This window comes from Cetorhinus maximus, chromosome 24, assembly GCF_964194155.1.
Source record: "Cetorhinus maximus chromosome 24, sCetMax3.hap1.1, whole genome shotgun sequence".
In the NCBI taxonomy this organism is placed as follows: Eukaryota; Metazoa; Chordata; class Chondrichthyes; order Lamniformes; family Cetorhinidae; genus Cetorhinus; species Cetorhinus maximus.
In genome coordinates this window covers 21,050,558-21,072,468 of record NC_135902.1, presented here as the reverse complement: position 1 = coordinate 21,072,468, position 21,911 = coordinate 21,050,558, and the positions used below count along the sequence as shown (strand labels likewise).

The 21,911-nt window shown below is 43.9% G+C and overlaps 2 protein-coding genes across 4 annotated transcripts in view; both read right to left on the bottom strand.

The window, feature by feature from the left end:
- The window catches only part of LOC144699696 (WW domain-binding protein 2-like), a 35,419-nt gene extending 31,507 nt beyond the window's left edge, over positions 1–3,912 (bottom strand). The window contains exon 1 of the mRNA XM_078570837.1: positions 3,730–3,912. Within this exon, the coding sequence (XP_078426963.1) occupies positions 3,730–3,767 (38 nt within the window). The 5' untranslated portion in view covers positions 3,768–3,912. The remainder of the gene's footprint in view (positions 1–3,729) is intronic.
- A 4,529-nt stretch (positions 3,913–8,441) lies between these two features.
- Positions 8,442–21,911, bottom strand: part of LOC144699692 (uncharacterized) — a 112,795-nt gene continuing 99,325 nt past the window's right edge. The window contains exons 1-5 of one of the 3 annotated variants that reach the window (XR_013580593.1): positions 19,550–19,998; positions 17,554–17,662; positions 15,659–15,907; positions 13,051–13,143; positions 8,442–8,711 (exon numbers count right to left, since the gene is read on the bottom strand). Coding sequence is in view for 1 of the 3 variants with exons in the window: in XM_078570833.1 (XP_078426959.1) it covers positions 8,680–8,711; positions 13,051–13,143; positions 17,554–17,662; positions 19,550–19,621 (306 nt within the window). In the remaining 2 variants the exon portion in view is untranslated. Of the gene's footprint in view, positions 8,712–13,050; positions 13,144–15,658; positions 15,908–16,648; positions 17,122–17,553; positions 17,663–19,549; positions 19,999–21,911 lie in introns of those variants that run through there. The other 2 variants (XM_078570833.1, XR_013580594.1) reach the window with 2 other exon arrangements.

Sequence of the window (21,911 nt, the reverse complement as noted above, 5' to 3'; positions counted from 1 at the left end):
CACTCAAATTCACATACCACATTACTCATTTGTGTGATAGGCAGGATGTCTTTTTGGCTTGATGGCAGCATCCTGCATGTCATGCAAACTCACATATGGGCCTAAAGCCATCACTTTCAGGCCTGAAATGTGCCCAGTCGACCTCAGGTCACCCTGGAAGGACAAGGTATCTCAAAAATTTGAGCAACAGGTGAAGCTAGCTGTTCCACACTGCTTCTTTACAGTAGAAACACAAGCAGTATTCACCACTATCAGGATTCTGCCGTCAAGCCAAAAAGATGTTCTGCCTATCACACAAATGAGTAATGTGGTATATGATTTTGATGTCAGTGCGAAGCTAGGTATGTAGGCCGTATGTCCCAAAAACTGGTGGATCGTATCAAACAGCACGTCCCTTCCACTGTTCGCAATGGGAAAGGTAGAGACTGTATACCCAGCAAGCCTGCGCTTGCAAAACTCAAAGCAGTGTCCAACATTAGATGTGATTCCGCGATTGGACAACATTTGCTAAATAATTTTCAGTGTGCTAAGAATTATGTTGACAACCAATTTAGGATTGTCAGTCAGATTCATTGTGTGGCGCATGTGTGTGTACTGGAAGCTACATATATTAATACACAGGGCCCTGTTCTTTGCAGACAGAAAGAACATGTACACGCATTGCGCCTGCTTCAGCTAAACAAGTGATATCCATTCACTGACTCATTCCTCAGGGCAATGCCTTGACCAATCAGGGTCAAGCTGCCTGGTTTAAATTTCAAACAATGCTTGGCAGTTAACTGTCGGTCACCATCACTGGTGCATTCTCCATGGCAACACCTCGACCAATGAGCACTCTTCTCACATCAGTATAAATTATTGTTTTTTTCCTTATATTGGTATTCTGGCGACGTGTCCTGATGAATGCAAGATGATCAGCTTCGACATGTCTCCTTTTTCAGTAAGAACCTAGGCTTAAGTATACCAGGGCAAAGAGGAGGATGGTGACATATTTTAGGACAATGCAGGCAAACGTTTGAAATGGGCAGACACATCGCCTATGGATTTTAATGCAGAGAAGTGTGAAGTGACACATTTTGGTACAAAAAAAAAATCAGGAGATGCAGAAACAGAGGGTCCCGGAGTGTACACAAATCTTGAAGGTGGCAAAACCAAGTTGAGATAGCTGAGGTGATGGCATAGTGATATTGTCGCTGGATTAGTAATCCAGAGACACAGGTAATGCTCTGGGCACCAGGGTTCAAATCCCAGGTTGAATTTGAATTCAATAAAAATCTGGAAACTATGAAATCATTGTTGTAAAAACCTAATCTGTTTATCTGGTCTGGCCTACAGCAATGTGGCTGACTTTTTTTTTAAAAAAAGAAATGCCCTCGCAAGCCAAAATGCAATGGTTCAAGTAGGCAGCTCACCACCATCTTCTCAAGGGCAACTAAGGATGGGCAATAAATGCTGGCCCAGCCAGCGAAGCCCACATCCTGTCAATGAATGAATAATAAATAAAAAGCAGATGGAGTCCTTGGCTGGCTTTATAAATAGGGGCACAGAGTGCTAAAGCATTGAAGTTACTAAATCTTTATAAATCACTAGTTAGGCCTCAGCAGGAATATCATAATGAATTCTGGGGTGTCAATGTCTCAGAGAGGGTGCAGGGCATATTTACTAGAATGGTACCAGAGATGAGCAACTTCAGTAAAGGAAGAGAGACTGCAGAAGCTAGGATTGCTCTCCTTAGAGCAGAGAAAGCCAAGAGATTTGCTAGAGGTGCTCAAAAAGAAAATCTTGCATTTATATAGCACCTTTCATGACCTCAGGACATCCCAAAACACTTCACAAACATTGAAATACTGTTGAAATGTTAGTCACTGTTGCATTAAGGAAAAACAGCAGCTAATTTGGACACAACAAGCTTCCACAAATAGCAATGTACGAACATATGAATTAGGAGGAGTAGGCCACCTGGCCCCTCGAGCCTGCTCTGCCATTCAATAAATCATGGCTGATCTGATTGTAGCCTCGACTCCACATTCCCACATACCTCCAATAACCTTTCACCCCCTTAATCAAGAATCTATCTAGTTCTGCTTAAAAATATTCAAAGACTGTTTCCACTGCCTTTTGAAGAGTTCCAAAGACTCATACCCTCATCTCTGTCTTAAATGAGCAACCCCTTATTTTTAAAGTGACCCCTAGATCTAGATTCTCCCATAAGAGGAAACATCCTCTCCATATCCACCCTGTCAAGAACCCTCAAGGATCTTGAAGGTTTCAATCAAATCACCTCTTACTCTTTGATAATGACCAGATAATCTGTACTTAGAGGTATTGATTGAGGGTAAATATTGGCCAGCACACCAGGTAGAACACCTCTGCTTTTTTTCAAACTGGTATCATATGATCTTTAACATCCTCCTGAAAGAGCAGGACATCTATCATCTATCCAAATCTCTCCAAAAGACAGCACCTCGGACAGTGCAGCACTCTCTCATTACTACACTGGAGCCTCAGCATGGATTTTGTGCTCAAGGCTCTGGAATGGGACTTGAACCCACAACCCTCTAACTCAGAGGCAAGAATGATACCAGCTGAGCCACAACTGACACTTAATAATGATGGAACAACAAGGAGGCCATTCGATCCATCATGTCCTATGCTAATCATGAAATCTCCTTAGCCTAATCCCTCCTTCCTGCGCTAGGTCTGTAGCCTTCAGGACACACCTCTTCACGTAGACGTCCAAGTACTTCTTAAAACATGGCAAAAATTTCTGCCTCAACCACCCTTTCAGGCAGTGAGTTCCAGGTCCCTACCATCCTCTGGGTGATTAAATGTTTCCACATCTCCCCTTCAATCCTTCTACCAACTACTTTAAAAGGTATAGACGATAGTGTTTGACCCCTCTAAGGTAAATAGGTCATCCCTATTTACTCTAGGCCCTTTATAATTTTATATACCTCAATTAAGTCACCCCTCAGTATCCTTGGAACAGAGGATAACAACCCCAGCCTACCCAAACTTTCATCATAGCCAAATTTTCCAGTACTAATAACATCTTCATAAATCTCCTCTGCACTCACTCCATTGCAAACACATCCTACTTGTAATGTGGTGACCAGAACTGTACGCATTATTCAAGCTTTGATCGAAATAGTGTTGCATACAGTTCTAGCATCACCTCCCTTCTCTTATATTCGAATAAGAAGGCATATGGCAGTATGTCTTCAACCACATCGACCCGTCCTGTTACCTTCAGGGATTTGTGGACACACACTCCAAGGTCCCTCTGTTCCTCCTAACTACTCCATATCCTCCTGTTTACTCTAGAGAAACTGTTTCCACTGCCAAGAGAACCAGAGGACACAGACCTAGGTGAGCCAACAATTGTTTTTGATTCAATAGTAACTTTCAAAAGGGGATTGAATAAATACTTGAAGAAAATTGCAAACGATGGGAAAGGAGTTGGGGAGTGAACTAGCTGGCCTTTTTCAAAGAGCTGGCAAGGGCATGATGGGCCAAATGGCCCTAACCCTAACCCTCCTGTGCTGCATTTCTACATTATAATTGGTAAATACAATAATATCAACAATAAATATAATTGATAAAAATACAATTAATACATGGAGTAATATAACCAATCTAATTAATAAATAAGAGCAAATCCCCAGCCAGGCCCAGTTGAGTGTCCGCAGCCTGAACATGGCTCCCCTCTCCCTACAAGCCCCCGGTTACCTCTGGTTACCGGGCTCCCCCGGCCTGTTGATCGCCATCTCCCCGCCGGACTGATAGAGAAGCGTCTGGAAAAGGATCGACAGCGACTGATGCTGCCCCGCCCCTTTTAAAGGGACAGACACCCGTCATCCGCTGGTCCAGCTTCTTAAAGGGACATTCACTACCCCAGCTCTCTAACACAGAAATATCCTTGGCCCACGCCTCAAAAGGGCAATGACTGCTCAATGGCCTCAACTGAACCACAACCCCTGGATGAGGATGCTGCAAGTGTATAAAATGTCTGAGGGGGTCAACACAAAGTTTTTACTTCCAGGATAATCATCAAGAGCTAAAATGCTGAGACAAAATCAAAATAGTGCAGATGCAGGAAATCTGAAATAAAAACATAAAAGGTCAGGCAGCATCAGTGGAGAAAGAAACAGGGTTAACATTTCAGTGCAGATCTGTCGTCAGAACCTTTCTGAACATCTCCAGCACATTCTGCTTTTAGTTAAAAAAAAACTTACCTGTTTTATATGATGTGCTTACTAAAAGGAGATATTGGTGATAGCAAAAGGAACACTTTCCAGTTCAGCTATACAGTGCCCTCATCAAACACTCCTGGGACCGTGAGGCACAGCAACTGTTTACAGGATAAAGCTCCCTCTATACCACCTCACGAAGTCCCCATTGAACACCCTCCTCAGCTCTGTCCAAAACGCATCAGCGAGGCATTATCCCTGCTCCCACAAAAGTCATCATGGGGCCTTTCTGATTATTATTACCAATTTGATACCATGGTCCAAGAACCTGAAAGAATTGAAGTGTGGCCACCAAAAATATTCACTACAAACAAACAAACAAAGTACAGCACAGGAACAGGCCCTTCAGCCCTCCAAGCCTGCGCCGATCATCTTGCCCATCAACTAAAACATTTTGCACTTCCGGAGTCTGTATCCCTCTATTCCCATCCTATTCATGTATTTGTCAAGCTGCCTCTTAAACACCACTATCGTACCTGCTTCCACCACCTCCTCTGGCAGCTAATTCCAGACACTCACTACCCTCTGCGTAAAAAACTTGCCCCGCACATCTCCTCTATAGTTTTCTCCTCTCACCTTAAATCTATGTCCCCTAGTAATTGACTCTTCCACCCTGGGAAAAAGCTTCTATCTACTCTGTCCATGCCACTCATAATTTTGTAAACTTCTATCAAGTCGCCCCTCAATCTCCGTCGCTCCAGTGAGAACAATCCGAGTTTCTCCAACCTCTCTTCATAGCTAATAACCTCCAGACCAGGCAGCATCCTGGTAAACCTCCTCTGCACCCTCTCCAACGCCTCCATATCCTTCTGGTAATGTGGCGACCGGAATTGCACGCAATATTCCAAGTGTGGCCTAACCAAGGTTCTATATAGCTGCAGCATGACTTCCCAGCTTTTATACTCAATGCCCCTGCCAATGAAGGCAAGCATGCCATATGCCTTCCTGACTACCTTATCCACCTGTGTTCCCACTTTCCGTGACCTGTGGACGTGTACACCCAGATCCCTCTGCCCATCAATGCACTTAAGGGTTCTGCCATTTACTGTACAATTCCTGCCTGTATTAGACCTTCCAAAATGCATTACCTCGCATTTGTCCGCATTAAACTCCATCTGCCATTTCTCCGCCCAAGTCTCCAAACGATCTATATCCCGTTGTATCCTTTGACAATCCTCTTCACTATCTGCAACTCCTCCAACCTTAGTGTCATCTGCAAACTTACTAATTAGCCCAGTTACATTTTCCTCCAAATCATTTATGTATACTACAAACAGCAAAGGTCCCAGCACTGATCCCTGCGGAACTCCACTAGTCACAGCTCTCCATTCAGAAAAGCACCCTTCCACTGCTACCCTCTGTCTTCTATGACCAAGCCAATTCTGTATCCATCTTGCCTGCTCACCTCTGATTCCGTGTGACTTTACCTTCTGTACCAGTCTGCCGTGAGGGACCTTGTCAAAGGCCTTACTGAAATCCATGTAGATAACATCCACTGCCCTTCCATTGTCGATCATCTTTGTCACTTCCTCGAAAAACTCGATCAAGTTAGTGAGACACGACCTCCCCTTCACAAAACCATGCTGCCTCTCACTAATACGCTCATTTGCTTCCAAATGGTAGTAAATCCTGTCACAAAGAATCTTCTCCAATAATTTCCCTACCACTGACGTAAGGCTCACCGGCCTGTAATTTCCTGGATTATCCCTGCTACCCTTCTTAAACAATGGAACAACATTGGCCATTCTCCAGTCTTCTGGGACCTCACCCGTAGCCAGTGAGGATACAAAGATTTCTGTCAAGGCCCCAGCAATCTCCTCCCTTGCCTCCCTCAGTACTCTGGGGTAGATCTCATCTGGCCCTGGGGACTTATCCACCTTAATATTCTTCAAGACGCCCAACACCTCCTAGAATCTATAAAATGCCTACCTAGGTGCTTCAAGTCTTGGAGCAGCTCCCTGTTCAGGATGACCCAAGGCTGCAAGAATTTCAGAACTGGGAACCGCACACTCTTCTGCCCTCTATGATATTATGTTTTATTTATTCTTGGGTGTCACTGACAAGGCCAGCAATTATTGCCCATCATTAGTTGTCCTGAGAAGTTACCATACTGCTTAATACAACTGATTGGTTTTCTATGCCAGTTCAGAGTCAACCTTTTTAGTGTAGAGACTAAAGTCACATAAAGTTCAGAGCAGGTAAGAACAGCAGGCTACCTTCCCTGAAGGATATTACTGAATCAGTTTAGTTTTTTTTATGACTAACGCTTCATGACCACTTTTACTGCCAACTCATTTAAACCTAAGTGCTAATTCTCAAACTGCCATAATGAAATCTGAACTCACATTCAGTGGATAACTAGCCCAAGCCACTGGATTACTAGTATATATTCCAGGGACACTATAATTTGCCCTTCATTGAAAGGGAAAATTTCTCAGTCTTTTTGGTTCCTTCCTAGCACAGGCTGGTTTGGTGAAGTGGGAGCTAACTGAACACTTCCTGAAATTTTGTAGCAAGAAAACTGGAGAATGATTTGGATTTGAAACACCATTTATACTTCATTCTTGTTAAGAGAATGTCTGAACAAGGGGCAAAACAGCCTTATATAATTGGACTAGTTATTAATGGGAAAACCTTTTCACATGTTCATACAAAGCCTTCCCCAGTACCTCAAGTAGCTGAACGGAAAATCAAACCATAAGCTCCCAAGTTCAATCTACAGCTTCTCCAGAGTGAGCTGATCTCCATTAGGGTAATGATAGAGATATTTACAAATGGTCCATAACTGTCGGCGAGAAAGGGGCATAAAATAAATCAGCCAGGAATTCCACTCTCAATCATTGGAAAAGCGACGAGTCAGATCTTCCTGTTAAGGCCCCCTTGGTCAAACAGCCTGTCAGCAACCATTGTCTGTCTAACAGAGGAACAGTGCCCAGTTAGTTGAAGGACAAAACAGAAAAACTTGCAAAACAAAATGGCCAAAGGCAAACAAACGTTTCCAGACACTTACAGGTTTGGCAATCAGAGCTGAAGATATTTTTTTAATCTGTGGCTGCACAAAACAGCACCTTTACTGCAACAAATATTAATCCCAAATCAATAATCCCAAATCACAAAAAGAGGTGGAAGGTTAAAAAACACACATTGGCCAGAATTTTTAGGATGGTGGGGTTTCCCTTCCATCCATCTGAGGAGTCAGCGGATAACACATCCCCGCCGATACTGCCTGCCCTGCAGCCATTTAACACTCCAACAAGCGTTAATTGGCTGGAGGCAGGACTTCCACCCCTCACTCAGGGGGAAGTGGCCAGAACAAGCAGCCCCCAGAGTCTAAGTCCCGGGAGTCCAGGATCATGTAAGCTTTGGGGGTCCCAAAGAGGGGTGGGGCTGTTGGTGGAAAGGACAGGAGATGGGGGAGGAAAGATCTGCAGAGACCAGACCACTTGGGTGGGCGCCCGATGTTAAAAGGAGGCTGCTGATGGAGGCGTTCCTCCCCTGCCATCCCCACCTCTCCATCCTGCCCAAGGCCTGTGCAGGGTTACTTTCTTCAGGCTTCCCCCCACTGCTCCAGAACTCCTCCTGCTAACCTAAAAATTGAGACTGGGCTCAAGGGCCTCAACTGGGGCAAGGGCAGACCAACCTATCCCAATGTAAAATTTCGAAAAGGTCATTGTGGGAGTAGCCCATTAGGAAGGCTATCCTAAAAATTTTACGGCCAGCCCCGTCTACAAACCCACCAGCAGAGGAACGTAAAATCTGCCCATTGTACCAGTCCCTGCCAGGATGGAGACTGACATTCTGCAACAGCCATCTTTGAAAGGCTGACTCACTGACATCAGATGGGTGTGTAATCATGAATTATTCAGTCATACACCAAGTATTGCATTGTATCTCTATCATTCCAGTAATTTGGCTTTTTATGCATAAGCAGAGAAAAATTTATATTTATAAGCACCTTTTGCAAATTCAGGATGTCCAAAAGTGCTTTATAGCCAATTAGGTACTTTTGAAATGTTGGGACTGCTGTAATGTAGGAAACATGGTAGTCAATTTGCACACATGCTCCCTCAAACAGTAACTAGATAAAGACCAGATAACACTTTTAAAGTGATGGCAGCTGGTCCTCAGTGACAGAACACTGAGTAATTTCCCATTGTGTAATATTTTGCTTCATTTAGGTTGAGTGAAGAAGTTGCCAATTGCACAGCTCCTAGTAAGGCACCATTAGAGGGAAATCACAGAGGGAGCACCGCACTCAACACTGAACTTTGTTTTATTTTACAAGAGACAATTACATTTGTGGAGAGCACAGGCTGCAGCAGGGGACAGTTACACCTCACTGATGGACTTATGTGACTGGAAGGAAAACTTCTCCTTGTTCAGTTTGGTTTCAGGGAAAGCATCGTTCAGATCCTCAGTGGTAATCTGGTCAAATGGGACCATGTTTTTGAATTTCACCAGCTGGAAAACAATGAGCAGAACAATGAGTAAACATACATGTTACAGCACACTAGTAAACAGGTGGTACAGATCTGCTTTCTTGGAATCTACACCCACTTTCCCCCTCAACCACATATAACCTCCTTGTCGATCCTGGCAAATGCAAACTCGTTTCCTTTTGTTCAGTAGTCCTGGGTTCTGAGCTGGGTTCTGAGCTGGGTTCTGGTCATGCTTCTAAGTACTATATGCATCAGGTGGGGTCAGAAATGGGATCAGGATTGAAACATAGATACATACAGCACAGGAAGCCCATCCTGTCCATGCTGGTTGAAAAAATGATATCCAGCCTAAAGCCATTTTTCAACTCTTTTTGGCCGGTCCTGTAGGTTATGGCACCTGAAGTGCATATTGAGTATTTAAATGTGATGAGGGTTTCTGCCTCTCCCACCCTTTCCAGTATTGATTTCTAGACCACCACCACCCTCTAGGTGAAAACATTTCACATCAACTCCCCTCTAACCCTTCTACCAATTATTTCAAATCTATGCCCCTGGTTATTAACCTCTCGCCTAAGGGAAATACGACTTCCTATCCACTCAATCTTGGCGCCTCATAAATGTTATACCTCCCAATTAAATCTCCCCTCAGCCTCCTCTGTTCCAAAGAGAACTTTCCTCATAGCTAAAATTCTACATACCTGGCATCATCCTTGTTAATCTCCTTTGTACCTTCTCTAGCACAATCATATCCTTCCTGTAATATATTGACCAGAACTGTGCGCAGTACTCCAGCTGCAGTCTACCTAGTGCTTTATACAATTCTAGCATAATTCCTTACTCTTAATATTCTAGGCCATGGTTAATAAAGGAATGTATCCCATATACTGCCTTACCTATTTCATCAACCTGTCCTGCTACCAGGGAGCTGTGGAGGAGCACTTCAAGATTTAGATACCCTGATCCCATTGGTGGAACCCCCCCCCCACTCCTTACGTTTCCATTCCCCCTCTGCCCTATCCACCCCACTGGTCGCCAGGGCCTGCCAGACTGGCCCCAGCGAAACCCTGGATTCACCTTGTTCCAGGCTCCTCTTCTTCAAGCGACTCAATATAATACCAGCAGTGGCCTCTGCTCCTGGTAGCAGTGATGGGACAAGAGATTTGCCAACTATTTGATGGCCAGCAGCTCAGAGGTGGGACTTCCTCTCTGATGGGGGCAGAAGTCTTGTCTTAAGGCAATTAAAGGCCTGACAGCCATTAAATGGCTGCGGAGCAAGCTGGCCAAGTGCAAGCGGGCTCACCTCCTACTTTTACGGCAGGGGGATGGGGATCCTGTCCCTGTGAAAAATTCAGTCCCCTGTAACCAGAGGTGAACTGTCATTCCTGTCCTCCTTTAAGACACGTTGCAGTAATGGGGGAATGATGGTGTAATGGTAATATTAGTAATCTAGAGACCCAAGCTAATGCTCTGGGGAGGTGGGTTCAAATCCCACCATGGCAGCTGATGGAATTTAAATTCTATTAACAGGAAAATCTGGAATTTTAATAAAAGCTAATCTCAGTAATAGTGACTATGAATCCGTTACCAATAGTTGGGAAAAACCCATCTGGTTCACTTATACCCTTTAGGGAAGAAAATCTGCCATCCTTACCTGGCCTGACCTACATGTGACCCCAGACCCACAGCAATGGGGTTGCCTCTTAAATGTCCACTGAAATGGCCCAGCAAGTCACTCAGCCAAGGGCAATGAGGGATGGACAACAAATGTTGGCCTTAGCAGTGACACCCACATCCCATGAAAGAAAAAAAAAAGCTATGATTTCATTCTTCCAAGTGTCTATCTGTACCCTCAGCTCAACTTCATATTCACTAGGCTCCTTCCATTGAAGTATATACCATTAATCATGGAACAACTCTTTTGTTGTCTATTTTTAACCATCATTTCCTCAATCTTCCATACTCCACACAGAAACCACTCCAGTATTCACAACTGAATACACGTTTAAGAATGAGATGCACTCAAGGACCCCCACTACCTGCCTGGTCTTGATTGTCTGACAGTCACCCATTCTCTCTCTGACTGCACACCTTTAAGCTGTGGGTGACCATCTCTAGAAACCTACTACCCACATAGCTCTCATCTTGAGCTCCTCTGGCTGATAGTTCCTGTATGTTTTCCCAGGACACAAGAAGTATCCCGGGGTTCCCACGTGGAACAGGATGTGCATTCCACAAGACTGAGGTGCATTCCCAAGTCTCTATTTATTAGACTAACGAAACTTAACCAAAGTAAGCTGAAGAATTATTTTAAAAAGCTCACATGCTACTCATTAATCAACACCTTCTCTTGTGCTGACATCACTTTAGCTCTTTTTAATCTTACTGGCTGATGCTTGCGCCCCCTGCAGGCTCTCTAATTGAGGTCTACTCCCAGGATCTTGCTTTTAATCCTTTCTGGCTGCTCTGTTCTGCCCACAATGCAGGTCAATGTTCCTTACCTCCAGGCTCTCTGATTGGATTTGGCTGTGACTGTTACACAATAGTCCATTTAAACCTGGTTAAGTTCTCCTAGGGTGTCAGTGGCAAAGCCAGCATGTAATGGTGCCCTAAAGACCAGAAGGGCGAAGGTTTGATTTGTGGGACATGCTGGATTGGCAGATCTCAGGAAGTAGAAATTTGCTTTCACAACCCAGGTCTAGGTAAGGGAGGCAAAATTATACCATCCAGTGACCCCTGCTGGAAAATATACAAGTAACTGCCAAGTGAGGACAATGTCAGATGCTGCAGTAAAGCTCCCACAATTTAGTAGTCAACTAGCACTCACTGAACAATGTCCACTCCCATAATTGTTAGCCAGCAACCTGTGCTGGTGGAACCTGCACCCCAGTTAAGGTGAGCAGCTAAGGGACTTATGCCTGAGGGACCCATATGTACACACTCAGTTGCATTACCTCCTTTTAATATTTGGAAATCCACTCCTTAGTGTTATACTGTGTCAGACTGTACCCACTAGTATTGTACCTCAGTGTTACAGAGTGACAGACCTGTAACGTACTACAGTTATACAGTGACAGGCCTATACCCACCAGTACTATGCCCCTGTGTTATGCAGCAATAGACCTATACCCACCAGTACTATACCTCTGTGTTTTGCAGTGACAGAGTCCCCACCAGTACTGTGCCCCCAATGATGAGACCTTGAGTTATTCCATATTTCATTTTGATTGGGAGACACTAGGGGTCATTGGCCAAATGTTAGAGTAAAAACGAATTCAAATGGTTTCATCACCGAAGGTCAATGTGAAATGAACCCTGAGCTGGTAATAAGCCAATCCTGAGGGTCCACGAAATGGGCCACATCCAATATTCAGCCAAACTTGGATCAGTTGGTCACAGACCAATATCGCACAACTGAAATATAAGAAGAAACATAGGAATGGGAGGCAGCCATTTAACTCCAGTCAACAAATTCGATCGCACTGCTGAAAGAAACCAGTTAATAACCTCAGCCCTCAGCACATGAATAGTTATGGGTACCGGACAGATCAGGAACTCCAGATTCATCAGTTACCATGAACCAAAAGTTATAAATCCCTCCTTTTCCAGTACCCACTCTTTGTGATGGACCAATGATTGACTTTGGACCCAAACATTTCCTAGTGTTGCTTACCAAGTGATCCCAGGGGACAATGCTCTCAAGAAGAAGCTTAGATTTATAGAGCAGCTTCCACGACCCATGGATGTCTCAATACACTTTAAAGTCAATGAATTGTAGTCACTTGTAGGAAAAACAGCAGCTATTTTGCCTACAGTCCAACAAACAGCGATATGATAAATGACTGAATATCTTATTTTTAGTGATGTTGGTTGAGCGATAAATGTTGGCCAGAATGAAGAGGAGAACTTTTTCGAAATAGTGCCATAGGGTTACTTACAGCCATTTCAGGGGGCAGACAGTGCGTCAATTTAACATCTCACCTGCAAGACGGAACCTCTGACAGCACACCACTCCCTCAGTGCTGCATTGGAGTGTCAGCCTGAATTATGTGCAAAGGTCTATGGAGTTGGACTTGAACCTACAACCTCCTGACTTGGAGGCAAGAGAGCTATCCAATGAGTCGCGACTGACACTATAAGTGGATGTGTAAAGGGTAGTCCATCCCCACGGTTTGCCTCATTAAGCATCTGGACAGACAACTTTCCCAACAGCAACCAGAACCCCAGCAAGAATCAGCAGCTTTGAGAAATACGGGGACAAAGAATAAAGGAGAAAAAAAAAGCATGGAGAGTGAGTGGGGTCAGGACTGTGGGGCCATGAGAGACAGAGCGGAAGCCTGCAGGGCGAGTGAGTGAAGCCACACCTTGTGATACCGACCGTAACATCAGCTGTCCAAATTCAATGGCTCCTCCAATGGTGAAAGTAAGTCTAAATTTTGCAGAACCTTCCCATCCTCCTGTGGAAGAAAAAGAGGGTTAGAATGAAGTGAAAAAACAGGAATTCTTCAAAGCCACTCTGATTCCCTCGGACTAAGTTCTAGGCCTTTAAGAACATTTACACCCTTAAAAAGGAAGCAAATTTAAGAGCAGGAAAGGCCCAATAAACTTGGCAATATTTCAGAGGTCATCTCACCACATCTCTCATTTCCACTTACCCACCCTCCTACCATATCCCTCACCCACTCTCCAAATCCCTCACTCCTCAATCTCATTTAGTCACCTTCTCAGCTTATCCCTCACTCCCAGTTACACTCCCCCATATCCTTCATCTCCACCCTACCAGCGTATCCCAAATCCCCCTCCTACCCACCCTCTCATCAGTTCCTTCTATCCTGTTCAAATGTCTGGATACCACTGACACTATCTGGTCAATGTCTCCTTCCGCTAATTTACCCCTAATAACCCAGTCTGATGAAAAGGCTTCACGAGATTATTCACCACAGGGAACAATCAGTGTTAGCAAATCCTTTCAATATGATTACATGCTACAATTTTAGCCTCAGAAAATAGCTTGGGCTGAATTTTCAGGCCCTCTGATGTCGGGAAATGGAGGTGGGGGGGACTGAAAATACTGGCGCTGGTGGAGACAACATTCCTGGCACCGACCATTTTGGGGGAGGCGGGAAGGCTGTCTGCCCCCACAAAGCGGGTAGGCAATTAGCCTCTTTAAGAGCCTTGATAAAGGTGCATTTAGGAGGCCAACTGGTATTTTCAAGTCAACCTCCAGTTTCTCCAATGCAACTGGGGGCAGATCAACTGCCTGTAAGCAGGTGCCATGAGCAGGCCAAGGGCTAGAGCTCCTGGCAGGTCTACAGGTGGGGGAGCACCCAAAGGCTGCCCTGTAGAGGGGCTCCCTACTCTGCCACAGTGGAGGCCTGACTGCTTTTTGTCTTTTTTTCATTTAAAAATTCACTGAGAGGACGCTCTCATGTTGAGGCACCCTCTCAGTTATTTATCTTGTACTGTAGCCAGGTGCTCCTCTGAAGCAGAAAGACCTTCGATTGGCCCTCAAATTTCAAGAGCCCACCCACTATCCTTAGTAGTCTTCACGCCACATCGTCACCCACATGAAAATCTTAACTTTAATTCGTTTCCTGTCCGGAAGAGAGTTCTGACCCAAGAACAACCCCGGCTCCTTTTTCCTGCCTCTGTTCCCAGAAAATCTATGATCCCACCCTAGTCATTCCCCTGGTATGGCTCCATCTACAATCGCCTAAGTCCAAGAGGTGTACAGAAGATAATGAGGCCAAGTAGCACTTGGGGAGGTCTGGCAGGTGGCTAAACCACTGGCCCATAATATTAATTGTATATTAATTATAATTAATTGTATGCTGGTGGTGATCATTAACTAGACATTCACTTTAGCCCCCTTTAGAGACAGGTAAAAATTGTGGCTGTGAGTTAGGAGGTGTATATTTGTAATGTGGAACTCTAAATAAATAGAAAAGCGACTAAATGTTGGCTGTCCTTCACCAACTGGCTTTCTGGAATGACTGGTTTGTCAACTGGCTGGAGTACATCAAGAGCTATCTGGCCTCATCCTCCTCATCAACTCTGCTTACAACTCCAGGATCACCTGCAGATAAAAGAAAACCCTCTGCTTCTTTTCTCCACTATTAATCATCTATTTAAACCACTCCCCCGCAAGGTCCCCTGACCTTCAACATCATGAACATGAAGAACTTGTGGATTTATTTGTCAGTGAGGATGGTGGGCCATCAGTTCAGCTGTTTTCTGCCAGGCTTCCTCACAAGGCTTCCCTTTAACCCAGACACAAACTGCCAACTTTCTGCCTTTTTTTAGTCCCATCTTAAGTTGCAGGGTCAGGTGCACCTTTGACCTGCAATTCCTGCACCTGTGGGAACTTCAGGACAGTTCATATGTCCCAGAGGCCCAACTTTGCAGGAAATGCCTCCAGCTGCTCAAACTCATGCTGAGGGCTTCTAAGCTCAAGGGGCAGCTGGATTCACTGCAGGATATATGGTGGTTGACTATTTCCTGAATCACAGGTTTCAGGAAATGATCACACCAGACTGATTTCAGATTAGAAAGTGGGTGGTCATCTGTAAGGCTTGGAAGAGGTAGGAATTGCAGGAATCCCTTGGGAGTGTAGCATTTTCAAATCAATATTCAACATTAAATACCATTGAGGATGACGACACCTTGAAGGAGCCTGGCACCACGAGACAGAGAATTGCACAGGGTGTACTACAAAGTGTCAGAATGCAGAAGTAATTGGGGATTTGATAGTCAGGTGGGGGCGGAAGCAGTTCTGCTACCGTTAGCATGGGTCCCATGTGATATGTTGCCTCTCTGATGCCAGGGTAAGGAACACCATGCAGAGGGTGCAGAACATTCTGCAGGGGAAAGGTGAAAAGTCAGAAGTCATGAACCATGTCAGAACCAACAACAGGAAGGAAGAGAGTTGAGTTTAAGAAGGAAATGAAAAAGCAGGACCTCAAAGTTCCTCACCCAATAAAGCAACTCTGTGATCAGCTGTTGATCATCACTCACTTCTGCCTCTACTTGTGGTAACACACGCAGGAGGACCACTGGGACATTCTCTTTACTCCCGCATACCATTTGGCTCAGCATCAATGGTTCCTTTGAATGTAGCTTGCCCTAAGCTTTTGGCTGTTTGATCTTACAGCCCTTCATCAGGGAAAATGGCATTACGAAGGATTTCAGTGCCTTTCTGCTATCTTTTGACACAAAGACTACCTGCAAAGCACAGGAGCAGGAGAGGATTATGGCATAGAATATGAGAAACAAATGCATCCAGTTACATATGTACATTTCTATCACTGCTGGGGGCAGGGTTACTTTAACACAGTATGTGTGTTAATCCTGGGGGTAACCCAGGACTATAGTACAGGTGGGTATAGGTCCATCATTGTATAACACTGGGGTACAGAACTGGTGGGTACAGGTAGGGGAACCATAAAAATAATGACATTTACTGAATAACACCCAAATGAAGAAATTGCCAACAAGATTCCACTTTTTGTAGCTTTTATTTTAACATGAACCAGAACCAACACAAATTACACATGAATTAACAGGCAAATGACGCTTAAAGTAAAACTTCACTTTAAGTAATCAATACAACAAAAGATACATTTTACACTACTACAAGCATTCGCATCGCTCCCCACACAAATGTGGCACTACAGTTCCACAATATGCAGTTGTTTATTCACACAGGATAGGTCGGGAGTCCTATCCGACAACTTTCACCCTCGAGTTTCATGGGTACAATTATCATCAGCAAGGCACACTTCTCCAAACCCTCTCTCTCTCAGGTTACGACAGTCCTAATGGTGTAGCATTCCAGAATTCCCTTTCAACCGACCAACCAATAACACCCCAGTTCAAAGTTTGGCAGCTTCTTGGAAAAAAACCCAGCTCTTTAGCATCTCTGAGCCATTCCATGTTTTAGACCTTAGCCAGCTTGCACAGTACCTCAGAGAGCTCCTGTCTCCGTTTCTGTCAAATAGAAAAGTTGACCTCTTCCTGAGTGTGATTCACTTCTCCTAATTCTCTGTGTTCCTCTTTCTGTCTCCTTTCTCTTTGTGTCTGCATCTGGGCCATTACCCTCTAGCTCCTCTGCTTATAGCTCTTCCTTAGTGTCTGGCCAGATAGCGTCTGTATTTTAACTTTCTTCCCCTTGGTACTGCTTCCAGGTCAAGGGTTGCCAGGTTACACGTGGACGAGTATTTCTTAATATCCAGGAAAATTACAAATTATCCTTTTCCAATTGATATAAACTCTTAATAGTTCTTACTCAAACATTCTTAAAAATAATTAGATTCCACAAACATTAAAAAAATTACAAATTTTCCTTTCTGTAATGTATCAGGGTGAAAGGTCATCACACTGCAAAAATGTACAGAATGTCCCCCCCACCCCCCAACCAATTCTCGGGGTGAAAAACATTATTGTTGAGGAATAAATTATCCAATATCAGAATCAAACACTCCCAAGTCAGGCACTGCACAGGTTAGATACAGAATAACGCTTTCATTTACAATTTATTCAAACATTCCCAGGGCACGTAAAGCATGGGTTAGTTAAAGAGTAAAGTTCCCTTTGCATTGTTCCATTAAACACTCACACTATAGAAGGTTTACTTTGCATCTAATCCATGCTGTAAGAAGCCAGGAGAGTTTCATGCCATTAATCTAGTCTGGATCTGAACCCTGGTACATGGAGTGAAAGGTAAATTTCCATTCTAACTTTTATACTGATAAGTGGTGACTGTTGGGTGATGTACGTGAAAATAAAAAGCCTATATGTTTATTAAATGAAGGAATGAACATGAGCACTTTTCAGTATTTCTCAGATGTGGAAGGGGCAATGTTACTTACTGGGTATGGCATCAAGTAAACAGTTCCCTTCCTTGAGCCTTTGAAAGCCTCCAATATGGCGTTCCCATGACTGAATGACAGCTCTACATGGTCGTAAAACATCAGCAAGCTGCAAGCACAGGAAACAGGGGTGCAATGTTACATCACATTCAAATAGGGGCACCTACCTCTTACACTGCCCTGTAACTGAGCGGATTCCCCCTGATCACCTTGAGTGGGATTGTCACTCATGAGGTTTAGAGGACAGCTTCACATGCACTTCTCCACTACCTCATTCAGGCCAACAGCCTAGATAGTGAACGCCAGTGGGCTATTGGGTACCTGCTATCCATCCATGTACTTTCTGGCAGGAGTCACTGGAGAGCAACCAGGAATGATTGAAGGGGCAGAGATTTAAATATGGTTTTTGGGGCAGAGAGTAGGAGAATCCTTTTTACACAATGTTATGAAGCTGTGAACTATTATAGCACCCTGGCTGAGACCAGCACACACTTGAAAAAGTGCCTGGCACCTGCTGGTGTGCATTACTCAGTGTTATTCTGTGACAACTGTTGAGGGAATCTTGTGTTTTGATTTCTGACACATTTGCTGGTAATGAAGATTGAAGAAGCCTACCCCTTAAATATCTATCAGTGGCTGCAGATCAAAAGATACAGAGGTGGAATAGGGGGAGGAGCACAGGGAAACAGAGATAAAAACAAAAAACTGCGGATGCTGGAAATCCAAAACATCTATTTCACCCCTTTCCTATTTTTACTTAGTTCTGTTGAAGGGTCATGAGGACTCGAAACGTCAACTGTGCTCTTCTCCGCCGATGCTGCCAGACCTGCTGAGTTTTTCCAGGTATTTCTGGTTCTGTTTTTGACAGGGAAACAGATACTGTTTGAAATTGGGGTTATCATTTATCAAAGACTTAGCGAGACAACTATATATATAAATATATATAATATATATATATATACACACAAGAGCGGAGAGTTCTACAAGTAACTCACCTCTTGACTCTCCAAAGCCTGTCCACCATCTACAAGGCACACATCAGGGGCTTGATGGGATACTCTCTGCTTGCCTGGTTGAGTGAAGCTCCAAAAACACAACACCATCCAGGACAAAGCATCCTGCTTGTTCAGCACCCCATCAACCACCTTAAGCATCCGCTACCAGCACACCATGACAGCAGTGAGTATTGTCTATAAGATGTTCTGCGGCAAATCATCAAGGCTCCTTCCACAGCACCTTCCAAACCCACGACTTCTACCACCTAGAAGGATAAGGGCAGCAGATGCATGGGAACACCACCTGTAAGTTCCCCTCCAAGTCACAAACCATCCCGACTTCGAAATATATCGCCGTTCCTTCACTGTCGCGGGATCAAATCATGGGACTCTCTCCCTAACAGCACTGTGGGTGTACTTACACCACATGGACTGCAGTGGTTGAAGGTGACTCACCACCACCTTCTCAACAGCAATTAGGAATGGGCCATAAATTCTGGTCTTGCCAGTGATGACCACATCCCAACAAGAAAAAATGTTGGGTGCATCCATGCAAAAACCAAGAGCAGGCAGTATGCAGAGCAGGAAGGTTATGACATCAATTAGTTTTGAACTCCACACTCCGGCCTATGCTGAAAGCATGTTAAATGGCATGCGGGGCCTCCCAGTACCGTTATTTAAAGGGATCATGAACTACTTATAGGTTAGTTGCTCTTCTGGCTGTTGCAGTTTTCCTATACTTGGCAAAGTTTGAATTGTCTAGAGGAATGGTCCAGCTGGTACTGAAATTTCATGTATTTAAAAGCTTGTGTTGAAACAGGTTGCTTGCAGACATGGGTGCCTGGTTGGCCTTCCTCTAGGAATTCAGCATAACTGAATGAACAGAGAGACATACAGAGCAGGACAAGCCACTAAAAGAGGGAGGAGGAGGAGAAGGAGAGAGCAAGGCTCTCAGTAGTGGGCCATATCCACAGAGGGTGTTTAAGGAGCAATTCTCTTACCTCAACTTCAGCATGGACCAATGCTCGAGACGGCTTCACGTCACAAAAGAGGTGATGACTGAAATTTGCCATCTGCTGCAGCCACAACTGCGACCTCAAAGCAGGGCAAGGGCAGCATTGACTGGGGATGTCAAGGTGACCGTGGCTCTTAACTTATATGTCTTGCTCCTTCCATGCTGCCGCTGGAGATATGGAATCAGAATGTTTACAATACAGGATGAGGCCATTCAGCTCAACATGTCCATACCGGCTCTGTGCATGAGCAACTTAGCTAGTCCCACTCCCCTTTCCTTCTCTTTTCTCATCACTCTGCAAATTTTCCATCTTTAGTTGCTTGTTGAATTTCCTTTTGAAAGCCACGATTGAATCTGCCACTTTCAGGCAATGCGTTCAAGATCCTAACCACTCGAGGAGCAAAGGGATTTGAGAGTACAGATACACAAATCACTAAGTTGTGATGGAAGTTAATAAGGCCTTAACAAAAGGGATTGGGGTAGTATATTAGCAGGGGTTGAGGATTGGTTAATGGATAGGAAACAGAGAAAGAATAAACAGACCATTTTCGGGTTGGAGTTAGTGAGGCACCTGCTTGGGCCTCACCTATTCACAATTAATATACTGCACTATCCGCAATGCTGTCTTTTGATGAGACACTAAACTGAGGACCTTCTCAGGTGGACGTAAAATATTCCACAGCACTATTTTGAAGAGGAGAGTTATACCCACTGTTCTGACCAATATTTGTCCCTCAATCAACATCACAAAAACAATTATCTAGTTATTATCACATTGCCGTTTGTCGGAACTTGCTATGTGCAAATTGGTTGCTGCATTTCCTAGATTACAACAGTGACTGCACTTTAAAAGTGCTTCATTGTCTGTGAAGCAGTTTGAGATGTCCAGTGGTCATGAAAAATGCTATATAAATGCAAGTCTTTCATTTTTCTTTCTGATTTAGATGAGGAGATCAAATATGAAATATCCAGGTTTGCTGCTAGGCGGGATAGTAAGCTGTGTGGAGGACACAGAGGCTGCAAAAGAATATAGACAGGTTAAGCAAGTGGGCAAGTACATTGAACAAATATGAAATATTAAGTTATCCACTTTGCTTAGTAAAACAGAAATAAAATAAATATTTTTTTTAAACAGTGAGAGATTGGGAAACGTTGATATTCAGAGGGACCTGGGTGTCCTTGTACATGAATCATAGGGAGTTAACATACAGGTACCGCAAAGGACCAGGAAGACAAATGGTATGTTACAAAAGGGTTTGAATATTAGTATAAGTCGTACTGCAATTGTATTGGGCCTTGGTGAGAGCACAATTGGAGTACTGTTTACAGTTGCAGTTTCTTTACCAAAGTGGGGATATATTTGTTTTAGAAAGTGTTCAACGAAGGTTCATGATACTGACTTCTGGGATGTGGCCATTGTCCTATCATGAGCAAGTGAGTCGACTAAGTTTATATTCCCTAGAGTTTAGCAGAATGGAAAGGTGATCTTATTGTAACATATAACTTTCTTAAGGGGCTTGACAGGGTAGGTACTAGGAGGACGGTTCCCCTGGCTGAAGCGTTTAGAAATAGGGGCCATAATCTCAGAATAAAGGTCAGCTTTTTAGGACTGAGAAGAGAGAAATTTATTCACTCAAAGGGTTTTGAGCCTTCGGAATTTTCTACCAGAGAGAGGTGTGGATGCTCAGTTGTTAAGTATATCCATGTCAGAGACCACTACATTTTTTTAGAATATTAGAAAATCAAGCTATATGGGGTTAGTGCAGGAAGGTGAAGGCAAGATGCAAGATCAGCCATGATCTAATTGAATGTCAGAGCAGGCTTGAACGGCTTAATGGCCTACCCATGCTCCTATTTGCTTTCTTATAAACCAAACACTAGGGTTTATTTCTAGAAGGATAGAATGGAAAAGTAGAGAAGTTATGCTAAACCTGTATTGAACTTGGTTAGACTACAGTTGGAATACTGTGAACAGCTTTTGTTGTCGTATTATAAAAAGCATACAAAATCATTGAAGAGGGTGCAAGAAAGATTTATTAGGATGATACTATAAATGCAAACTTATATCCATCAGGAAAGGATGAACAGGTTGGGTCTCTTTTTTCTTGAAATAAGAAGGATGAGGGGTGATCTAATAGAGGTCCTTGAAGTTGAGATATTTTGACAGGATAGACACAGAGTGTTTCCACTTATGGGGAAGGGCAAAACTAGGAATTACCAATAGAAGATAATCACCAAGAAATCAATTTGCATAAAGATGTTTCTTCTGACTTCCCTAACAGTGGTGAGAATGCGGAACTTGCTACCACTGGGAGTGGTTGAGGTAAATAGTGCAGATTCATTTAAAG